Here is a 12054-nt window from a genome sequence, read left to right as displayed (position 1 = left end):
GGAGTTACTTCCCCAGAATCCCCAGTCCCAATTCCCGAGGCCGAATTGTAGGATAGTAGCACCCAAGCACGATACAAGAATCAGTACCATCGCTCACACTATTAACTGTCCATAGGTGGACCTTATTACAAAAAGCATAAGGTCTACCAATGGACAGTTAAGAGTGTTGCCGTTTGTACAATGTGTTAGAAGTGAAGTAACAAGTCGAAAACGACTATGAGCTTTCAGGCTCTTCAAAGATTAAGCGGAGCTTCTTCTAGAACTGCCTGGAACGTCTCAGCGAGGCGCGGTCTCGTGCGTGTCACAAACCAAGGGTCAGCAGTAACAGAGCGTTAAAACCGAAGCAGGAGGCCGAAGGTCCGACGGTAAGGTTGAAGACACCGCCACATCCTGCGGCCTCGCTTCCACGCCTCCGTGCGGCGTACAGAAGCCGAAGGCCGAGCTCAGCCGCTGTCTTTTGCGCACAACTCGTGCAATATAATCCACGCAAGAGGCCCTAACGGAGCTTACCCGGTTTTATTTATAGAATATATACAACCACCAATCCTAAGGGTTATATGACATATTTCATATTCGCATAAGCAAGCGAGTGGTGACAAATTCATTCCTAAAAATTGCAGCTGTACTCACCGGCGCACGTGTTCACTTGGCTGGCCACGAATAAGCTTTGGACATACGCGCCGAGCGCGTTCACGATGTCTTGGAAGATGTTCGTGGCGTGTGGACGCAGGTCGTAGCAGGAGCAGAACGATACCAGGAGTTCTGTTAAAAAATAAAACAAAAACTATTAAAGCTAATTTTTCGAGACATGTCAAAACATGTGGCACGAGTGACTAAAACCACGTGAATCAAGCCGTAAAATTAGCTCTATGTAATCCGTAACACAAAACTGATATACTTATTCTGATAAACTTACTTACTTACGTTTTCAAAAATCTTTTGAAGACTCATTACCTTTCGCTGCCTTAACTTGCCTTTATTTATGATTGTATAATATATAATGCATGTATGTATATATGTATTTATTTTAATAGTATGTAGGTATGTATTATATTGTTTGCATCTTCATTTTGTTGAATTATATGTATATCGGCACTACCCGTTCAATGTTGTAAGTTCATAGCCCTGCTAACCAAAGGTTGTCTGGAAGAGATCGCTTCTTAGCGATAAGACCGCCTGTTGTTACCTAACTTTTACGTGTTTTTTCATTTCCTGTCTATTTTTAACTGTATGGTGTACAATAAAGAATATTTACTTACTTACTTTGAAAAGGATAATAAAGTTTTGTTCAGGTTATTTTCACGCGACTTCTGCCGATGACTGTACATGTACAATATCGTCATGTGAAGTACTTACTGGGCTGTATGGTCATTTTGTGTAAAACTTCAAGTGCCAGCGCCCGCTGCCACAGCGGTTTATCCGGGTCCAGGAACTTGATCGTTAACGATAGGAAGATCTCGCATTCAGTCACCTGTCAAGAAAAAGGAGGTATACTTCACCTCAACAGACTTTGTTGAAGTATCATAAAATTAAAAGTAAATAAACTCTAGGTCCATGGGGTCCCAGCGCGCACAAGTTTTTTGGAGAAATCGCGAAACGTCTGGTTGACGTAACTGGTGACCGAAGAGCTGGCGGCTTCCTCGCACAACGTATCAGTATTGCGATACAACGAGGAAATGCCGCCAGCATCCTTGGTACAATGCCTCAAGGGCCTATTTTAGATATAAGCTAGTTATAGTAATCATCTGTATATATCCATTATGTATATTGTTATTGTCAATAAATAAATGTAATGATAAAAAAAATAACAGTTTAATATTATTCGGTTACCTGTCAAGAAAAATAGATTCATAATTGATGGATATTGAATGATAAATGTGATATCTGTATTCAAAAGAAATAAGGTAAATTTTAGCATTTTTTTATACTACGTCGGTGGCAAACAAGCACACGGCCCGCCTGATGGTAAGCAGTCGCCGTAGCGTTTGGACGCCTGCAACTACAGAGGTGTTACATGCGCGTTGCTGATCCTAACACTCCGTACCCTCGTTGAGCTCTGGCAAGCTCTGTTATGTGGCTGCGGTTTTCTGTAAGGTGGAAATACTTCCCCAGTTGGGCTCTGCTCTAGATCTGGAATGACATCCGCTGTGCTGTGCCCTAGACACAAAGCGAGATGACATTCACAGTGCCCATATCACTCTTTAACACGTAGTTTAAGGACATACCTGGGTCCACGTAGTAAGGACATACCCGGATCCACGTAGTAAGGACATACCCGGGTCCAATCCGGGCAATTAAGTTCCGTAGATACAGTGGTTAATATAACGGAATTACTGTATAACTGTACTAAAGAGACTGTTTTATTTATAACTGTTTTAATAACTGAGAGACTTGCGCTGTCGTAAAACATAAACAGGGAAACGGGTGAATGATCAATTTATCAGTGGCACTCAGTGTATGGACATATCCTGCCACCTGTTCGTCTTAGAAGCCGCAGGACCTTCAAGCGGACCACCGACCCATTTCGGAGTGATCTACCTGATGCGTGCTACTTGCCGTGGCAGACCAGATTCCTGCAGCCGGACTTCTACGTACCACAAAGAACTTAGGCCAACTTGGAACTCCCTGGGATGTGCAGCCGCTGATACACTCACCAGCAGGGCATGGTACTGGTGCACCAGCACTAGGACTAGCCGCAGCAGCCGCATGGTGACGGGGTAGTGCGGCCGCTCGGGGCCGCCCGGGCCGGCGGCTCCGGTGGCCCCCGGTATGTGTAGGTGTGAGCGTTGCTGTAGAGTTGTGCCTCGTCTGTGGGTGACTCACCAACAGGGCATGGTACTGGTGCACGAGCACTAGGACTAGCCGCAGCAGCCGCATGGTGACGGGGTAGTGCGGCCGCTCGGGGCCGCCCGGGCCGGCGGCTCCGGTGGCCCCCGGTATGTGTAGGTGTGAGCGTTGCTGTAGAGTTGTGCCTCGTCTGTGGGTGACTCACCAACAGGGCATGGTACTGGTGCACGAGCACTAGGACTAGCCGCAGCAGCCGCATGGTGACGGGGTAGTGCGGCCGCTCGGGGCCGCCCGGGCCGGCGGCTCCGGTGGCCCCCGGTATGTGTAGGTGTGAGCGTTGCTGTAGAGTTGTGCCTCGTCTGTGGGTGACTCACCAACAGGGCATGGTACTGGTGCACGAGCACTAGGACTAGCCGCAGCAGCCGCATGGTGACGGGGTAGTGCGGCCGCTCGGGGCCGCCCGGGCCGGCGGCTCCGGTGGCCCCCGGTATGTGTAGGTGTGAGCGTTGCTGTAGAGTTGTGCCTCGTCTGTGGGTGACTCACCAACAGGGCATGGTACTGGTGCACGAGCACTAGGACTAGCCGCAGCAGCCGCATGGTGACGGGGTAGTGCGGCCGCTCGGGGCCGCCCGGGCCGGCGGCTCCGGTGGCCCCCGGTATGTGTAGGTGTGAGCGTTGCTGTAGAGTTGTGCCTCGTCTGTGGGTGACTCACCAACAGGGCATGGTACTGGTGCACGAGCACTAGGACTAGCCGCAGCAGCCGCATGGTGACGGGGTAGTGCGGCCGCTCGGGGCCGCCCGGGCCGGCGGCTCCGGCGGCTCCGGTGGCCCCCGGTATGTGTAGGTGTGAGCGTTGCTGTAGAGTTGTGCCTCGTCTGTGGGTGACTCACCAACAGGGCATGGTACTGGTGCACCAGCACTAGGACTAGCCGCAGCAGCCGCATGGTGACGGGGTAGTGCGGCCGCTCGGGGCCGCCCGGGCCGGCGGCTCCGGCGGCTCCGGTGGCCCCCGGTATGTGTAGGTGTGAGCGTTGCTGTAGAGTTGTGCCTCGTCTGTGGGTGACTCACCAACAGGGCATGGTACTGGTGCACCAGCACTAGGACTAGCCGCAGCAGCCGCATGGTGACGGGGTAGTGCGGCCGCTCGGGGCCGCCCGGGCCGGCGGCTCCGGCGGCTCCGGTGGCCCCCGGTATGTGTAGACCGGTGAACGCTGCCCTGGGAACAATCATTAAAGAATGAATACTTTGTCAAAATATGTTGATCGAACCAGGACGGAAGTTCAAATCCCTGACTAAAGTTAAAATAATTTTTCACCTCAACAGCACGAACAAGGGTACTTTGCTACTTGAAAACAGTGAGCAATAGCATTTTGCTCACTGAGTGAGACAAAATGACATTCAATTGACCTTTATATTCGAATGTCGTTTCGACGTGCGGGGCCTAATACAAGTTCGAAATACTTGGATTTTATTATCTCTGTCCCATTCTCTCTCTCTTCATGACATTAGCAAGAAGAAAGAAACAAAAAAGTTGAAACGTAATTCAAAGGTATATTGAGGGTTTATAACCGACCCCCGAAATAAATTTTACGTAATTTATTGTACAATTTAAACGTTGATCTTAAAAAATACAAAGATTATCATGCAAAATAAATAATTCTATTTTTAACGATCTCTACTATAGCGAAATAATTTGTTGTCCAGACAATAATATTACTAAACGAAAAGACCCATATTAGAATAGACCGAGCGTTACCGAAGGTCGTCGTTCCAGCTTGGGCAAACATGCTTTCGTATGTCCGGATGTTCTCCGCTACAGGTCGCAATTCTCAACCAATTCTCGTAAAATTTTGTAAGCAGATTCGATAGCTAGATTTTTTTTTTGTCCTCGTTTTTTTTCCAAATGTTTAACATATCGGAAATTGGCACAAAGAGATTAAGCGCCTCTCTATGGCGCTTAAGACTAATTGTGTGTTCGCTGTGGTTGTAGTTTTTAACTAGTATTTTAAGATACACATTACACACACACACACACATTACACATTACATTACATTATTAAGTGTACATTTGTATTGCCTTTTGTGTTTATATGACTGTTTGGTTTCTGAATAAACTGAGAAAAAAAAGATCTATAGCTTACAGAGCTACTAGTCATATTTACCTGTATTTAACATTTGGTGAAAACAGCCTTATAATCAACGCGCAAACATGTTCCTTTAACAAAAACCTAAATTCTGCTATCTGAAACAAAAACGTTACGTTAATTACACACACAATCCTATTAACAAGGTCATAAAATCCTTATTCGTGCAGCATACGCAAGCCAAATCAAAAGATTGAATAATATAAAAGTCAATGTAAAAAAAAACCGGGATAATAGAGAGGAGAGAGCAGCACTAGCACATATTGTAAAACATAGGGTAACTTATACATACTACGCCTTAAACAGTTTTTACAGTACATATGGTGCTATTTTACCGCACTAGTGCGAAAATTAGCATATTACGTTACTGCGTCGAACATTTAAAGGGCCATATGTACTGTAAAACGTTGTACGATACATGTGCGAATAGGTAATTCGAAACGAGTGGCGATAAATTAAAACACGACCGAAGGGAGTTACTATTACTTGCTATTTTTCGTACTTGTATCGTAATGTACTATTTCAGAAGTTTTCACTATGAACTATGCCATTGATGCATCAAGACGGTTTGTACAGAGACCTACCGGGAAACAAGAAAATCGTTATCTGCCTCTTTATCGCTCGAATATGCAAGAGTGATAGAGAGGCAGATAATATGCCCTCAGTATGTGCTATTGGGGCCCCCTACGCAGAGTTCTGCGTAATATTCCCTATTAAGAGTAAGTAACGATTAAAATCAGCAGGTAGACATAAACGTCATTGGGTAAAATCATTATTATAAAAGTCCCAGTGGCGGCGCGTCACAAATATTCGTAGGGAACCCGGTGCTAATTTTGCTTTCCTTTTCTCCATGAACTGATCGTGAAAGTACTGGACGGGCTGATATCAGACAAGCCGGTGGGAATCGAGTTCTTGGAACGATCCGCCACTGAAAAGTCCTTACCTTGAAGAAAACGGGTGAAAAGTCAGTCAACACTGTGTCGAGCAGTTCCAGTCCGAATGTCTTTGGCACGTCCGAGATACCGACCAGCCAGTGCGGCGCGTCGCCGTTCACCAGCTGGATTATATCCTGGAACAAAAAAGGTACTTATACCAAAAAAGCGTAGGGTAACGCTTCTTTTTACCCAACTACGACGAAAAAAAAGGAGGATTAAGGCCGTACTGACAGTACAGGTAAGCACTTACAGTACGCCATGAATACGTCAACACGAGGGGTGTTACAAGCACGTTGGCGACATTTTAAGGACCGCTCTTTTTTACTATAAAAATGCTTTATTTTAGACCAGTTTACATGATCCATATTGTAGTTAGTAACCCGCAAATATAATAGCTACGTAAAGCAATAAGTTTTTCAAGTGTTACTTACTTGTAAAATGAGGTAGGCGTCCACTGCGCAGGGCTTCATGTCTTTGGGGGCCTTGCTGTTCGTCTGTGGCCTTACATCGGCTGGGTTGACTTTAAGCGTTCCTGAAACGACATATTATATATAATAATAATAGTTTTTCGTTTTGTGATGTCATCGTTACTTGGAAAGTATTGTAACCCCTAGCTCTGTTGTAAAATATGTGATATAATGTTAATAATCGTTTGTTATTATGGTCAGTTTATATTATGATGTATTATTTATTTTGTTAGTGTGAATTTAATTTTTACTTTGAAATAATGATGATTGGTCGAAATTTCGTTTGGATTATTTGTACTGTAATATTTGCTAATATAAAAATTAAGTTCTTAATGTGACATACATAATGATGACAATTTAATGTAATTTCATAATGACATAATAATATAATATGTAATTAAATATTTGGCAGAATATAATATTAGTGTATAATCACACGAAAATACGATTACATACAATTACAAATAACAACACTATTAGCACGTAAGGTGTATCTGTAAGTGCTGGTATGTATGTATAACAACAATTGTATCTAACTAACAGAGCCCGGACTCTTCTGATAATAAAGAAGGTACCCAAAAATGTAAATTAAATTATGAGACAAACTTACACAGATCAATCTAATCCCAAGCTAATAAATAAATATTATACGACATTATTACACAAATTGATTAAGTCCCACGGTTAGCTTAATAAGGGTTTTGTTGCGGGTACTTAGACAACGATATATATAATACATACATATTTATAAATACTTAAATACGTAGAAAATCCCAATCCGCATTGGGCTAGCGTGGGGACTATAGCCCGAGCCCTCTTGCACATGAGAGGAGGCCTGTGCCCAGCAGTGGGACGTATATAGGCTGAATTATTATTATTATTATTATTACGTAGAAAATATCCATGACTTGTTCCTGATTCATGGATATTTTTACACACACATGACTCATGCTCATCACACGAATAAATGCCCTTTGGATTTGAACCCGGGACCATCGGCTTCATAGGCAGCGTCACTACCCACTAGGCCAGACAGGTCGTCTATAAATATACTAAGCAAGGCTTTTACGCCTTGTACGTACATAAAGAAAAAATAAATAAAATATAATAAATAATAAAAGGCTTTTATTTCAGGCAGTCAGTACAGTAAAAATACAAGGAAGGTGTGATTAATGTTTTCTATGTAGAAAACATTCATCACACAGGTATAAATATCGACTACGGTAAGAGAAGAAATTAATTACACCCATTTTGAACTGTCAAGAGTATGTAATAAGGAAGTAATAATTAATGAGTTTCAAATAAGAGTGCGACCAGTTCCTGCACGTAGCCGCGACGTGGCCCGTTAGTACAATATCTCACCGTTCGCCTCAGCCAGCGCCCGTTCGAACACGAGTGCGACCAGTTGCCGCACGTAGCCGCGACGTGGCCCGTTAGTACAATATCTCACCGTTCGCCTCAGCCAGGGCCCGTTCGAACACGAGTGCGACCAGTTGCCGCACGTAGCCGCGACGTGGCCCGTTAGTACAATATCTCACCGTTCGCCTGAGCCAGGGCCCGTTCGAACACGAGTGCGACCAGTTGTCGCACGTAGCCGCGACGTGGCCCGTTAGTACAATATCTCACCGTTCGCCTCAACCAGGGCCCGTTCGAACACGAGTGCGACCAGTTCCCGCACGTAGCCGCGACGTGGCCCGTTAGTACAATATCTCACCGTTCGCCTGAGCCAGGGCCCGTTCGAACACGAGTGCGACCAGTTGCCGCACGTAGCCGCGACGTGGCCCGTTAGTACAATATCTCACCGTTCGCCTGAGCCAGGGCCTGTTCGAACACGAGTGCGACCAGTTGCCGCACGTAGCCGCGACGTGGCCCGTTAGTACAATATCTCACCGTTCGCCTCAGCCAGGGCCCGTTCGAACACGAGTGCGACCAGTTGCCGCACGGTAGCCGCGGCCCGCATGGCTCGTGCTGACATCACGCGTTTCGCTGTTCGTCACCATCCTCATGCACATTACCATTGTCTAAAAATGTAATTTTTTATTTATTAAATAACTCTAAATTTAAGTACAAAGAAGCATTTAGCAATCTAGTGACTTAAAACCAGTCTATAAACCATCGGTGTACCTTGTTGAACGTTCCGCTCTAATAAGAAAAAAATTAACTGACATCACTAAACAGTTCAAAATCCCATAATTTCATGGTCTTCGTCAGCAGTTCCACTTAACCAAATGATGCTTTGTTCCGTCGTTTTCTGTGTTGTCACGGAACCCTCAGAAAGTGACTTCGATTCGACTGTCACTCGATCGGTATTTTTCATCTATTGTACCAGTTAAATAAATAAAAAAACCCAGCCAAGTGCGAGTCAGCATCGCGCACGAAGTGTTCCGTACCATTACGCAAAAAACGGCAAAAAAAAACACGTTTGTTGTATGGGAGCCCCACGTAAATATTTATTTTATTTTGTTTTAAGTATTTGTTCTTATAGCGGCAACAGAAATACATCATCTGTGAAAATTTTAACTGACTAGTTATCACTGTTCATGAGATATAGCCTGGGGAGAGACAGACGAACAGTGGAGTCATAGAAATAGTGTCCCGTTTTTAACCTTTGGGTACGGAACTCTAAAAATACGAGCACCCTCTAAACCAATAACCACTTACCCTGGCTAGTGTGTCTCCATGCACCAAATCAGACGTTGTCATAAGCAAAGCAGCCGTTTGGAGTAGCTTCAGCTCCAAGACTCCAGCCTGTCCCAGTGTGTACAAACAGTCAACCACGTGTCGGGCTCCTTTGGCATCAATGCCCTGCTGAGCTATTAGCCTCTGGATTGTCCCGAGGCAGAACTGAAACAATAGCATATTATAGTGATTTGGATATTCGGGAATTTATTTTCGGGAGTATACATTGGATAGGACTAATAGCGGGAAAAAATAAATAAATATTACAGGACATTATTACACAAATTGACTAAGTCCCACAGTAAGCTCAATAAGGCTTGTGTTGTGGGTACTTAGACAACGATATATGTAAAAAACACCCATGACCCAGGAACAAATATCTTCTTCCTTGTCATGTCCTCATGGCTGAGGGACGTAAGGACTGTGGACACTCTTCACCAGTGCGCTCCAAGCCGCTCTATCTTGGGCCCAGTGTATGGTAGCCCGTAATGTGGTTTTTGTCTGTGACGTTATTCTGTCCGCCCAAAGCATAGCCATTCGTCCATTCCTACGTTTCCTGGGCATGCGGCCAGTGATTATGAGCTTTTCCAGACTATCATGCTCACAACACAAAAAAATGCGCTTATCAAGATTTGAACCCGGGACCGTCAGAGTCGTCAAACGGGAAAGATGGAAGGACTGTGCCCAGTGGGGCCCTCTATTAGGCTAGTAAAAAAGAAATATTTGGCGCCCTGGACCTTTTAATGTTGGGTTCCTTCCGCCATCGCCATTGCTTTACGCGACAACATTTCCAACTTCACCACATAGATTGTTGGTAGTCCTAAACTGTGCGTTTCTCCAGAAACTTCCTGCGATATTTCCGGACCGATACCAGGGGGGCGAAACTGTTCCTTTTGGTCGTTCTCGGTTCCGTTCGGCTCAGCATTACTACGAGCAATTATTAGGGTTGGCACAACATGACTTCTCTTTGCGTGTACGACCACAGATAATAGCCGGGTCCACACAGAGCGAGCATACGCGCGAGGCAATTTCCACGCACAAACCGGCCAGTGTAGACGTGCCTCTGTGTGGACATGGCTAATGACTTTAATTTTGACAATCCTAAATAGCCGAAAGGGATAGTACCATACATTAGAAAGGGAGAGCATGTCATTCCCGTCCCTGAATCGCTTTAGTATATATCGGATCGGCCAAGGTGAACATGCCTCCATTGTCAAGGCGTTAGAGTGTGTGTTTAGATATTTTTGAGCTCGTTGGCCGCTCCGATATATCTGATGGCGATTGTATGGTAGTACTATTACTTAGTCTGTGCCGATATACGACCTTCAAACCTTCAAGAAAACATCGTATCACATCTTAACGTCTGGTAACGCACTTGGTGTTGCAGGTGTTCATGTTCACAGTAATTGCTCATCAGGTGCTTCATCTGGTTGTTAAAATAATAAAAAATCCGGTAATACACAAAGGTATACTTACTTTGATAATTTTGAGGTCCTTGGACTCGCAGCCCTGCACCAGCGGGTACAGTATCTGGTTGACCACACCGTACAGGGAGGCCTGCGGGTTGTTAGCTGCCAGTGACAGCTTCTCTATGGCTTCATCACATGCCTGGATAGTTTTTTTTTAATTATTGATTTAGGAATATTCAAGACTAAGGCCTAAGAAAATCTTCAGAACATGTTTCTGATAATATAGATAATGCGTGACATTGACTGCAAATTTTGTTATTAATCAAGACCTAAAGCATAGAGTTTATAGTGCTCAAGTGCTCACCCCATACATCAGTTTTTATACTCTATATATATACAATAAGTTGTATTGGAGGTGAGGCAAAACATATTATTAATAAGTTCAAAACTTTATATGATCACATTTTTTACCAATTGAAATTTACAAAAATACTAAAAATGCGCTTATTATATTTTGTACTGAGCGGTATATGGTCGCGTATGGCTAGACTTATTTTCTTACACCTAAGATTAATCCTACTAAGGTAAATTAATGAGTTTGTTGTTTGTCAATGACCCGCATTTAGTGCAGAAATAATGTTTTGCCTTTTGCATAGTTACACTAAATGAAAACTGTAGAAATATGTATATATTTTAAGGTAATTTAAGGCACTTGTTTGTATTGTGTGAATGTAAATACGCATGCATACGCTCACCCATACAATGTTAACTTATTTACTCCTAATTCTCATGTAAGTGGATAGTAAAAAATTCTTATGAGAAATAAAATTCTTTAAACCGAAACCGAGATCAATGATACTTAGTACAAATAAGTTTTCGCAAAGCTATCTTACAACTTATTATACTGAAATAGGTTTTTATCAAAAACAATACACCATGTTTTGGTTGAAATTGTTAACTTCAGAGTATAAGTACATATGATTAAGGAAACTAAATGGCATAAAACATTAATTAAAAAAAATATATATATTCTGATTAACCTAATTTTTGTTTAGTAAATGTATATTTGTTGCTGAGTCAGCAGTAACCTTCTTTTTGAAGATGGAGGTCTGGGGCTTGAACTTAAAGGCAGTTATTTTAAAGGCATTTCCTGAGTTATGGATATTTGTTAGACTGTGGGATTTATTAATTTTATTTATTTATTAGAGTTTCCTTATGCTACAGAGAATTTTATAGATTTGATACATTAAATTTTTTTTTCTTTCTACTGTGGACCCCTTCTGCGTAAGAGCTTCCTCCAGCTGTTTCCATTTGATTTTATTTAATGCCATGCTTAAAGGCTATTTCATTCATTCATTCAATGCAATGCTTTGCCACTTTGCCATTGTTTGCCGCAGTGAACAATCATTTCTTTTGGGGCCCTCACCTACACACTTAGGGGAGCCCCGCAAAGCCAACCTTTTAATACCTTGGGCATACACATTGACAAGGGCCTCACAAATGTGGTTTCACCCACGGCTAGATTAGTTCACACTATGCCATTGCCTCTAAGGTTATGAAATAGGCAACAACTAACAATATTTTTAAAGATAGAAATTAATTCAAACATGCTGTTATTTATGTGGTATTCTAG

The 12054-nt window shown here is 43.4% G+C and overlaps 1 protein-coding gene across 1 annotated transcript in view; it reads right to left on the bottom strand.

Moving 5' to 3' along the window:
- The window catches only part of LOC133530782 (uncharacterized), a gene marked incomplete in the record, with an annotated part of 66532 nt that overhangs the window by 53024 nt on the left and 1454 nt on the right, over positions 1-12054 (bottom strand). Inside the window, 11 exon segments of the mRNA XM_061868851.1 lie at positions 631-762; positions 1357-1471; positions 3331-3484; positions 4950-5029; positions 5875-6000; positions 6298-6398; positions 6871-6894; positions 8230-8296; positions 8298-8354; positions 8995-9177; positions 10489-10620. Of these exon segments, the coding sequence (XP_061724835.1) occupies positions 631-762; positions 1357-1471; positions 3331-3484; positions 4950-5029; positions 5875-6000; positions 6298-6398; positions 6871-6894; positions 8230-8296; positions 8298-8354; positions 8995-9177; positions 10489-10620 (1171 nt within the window).

The sequence above is a fragment of the Cydia pomonella genome, chromosome 23 (assembly GCF_033807575.1).
Source record: "Cydia pomonella isolate Wapato2018A chromosome 23, ilCydPomo1, whole genome shotgun sequence".
NCBI classification, from domain to species: Eukaryota; Metazoa; Arthropoda; class Insecta; order Lepidoptera; family Tortricidae; genus Cydia; species Cydia pomonella.
Note: the sequence above shows the minus strand (reverse complement) of the source record. Positions and strands in the feature narration are given on the sequence as shown.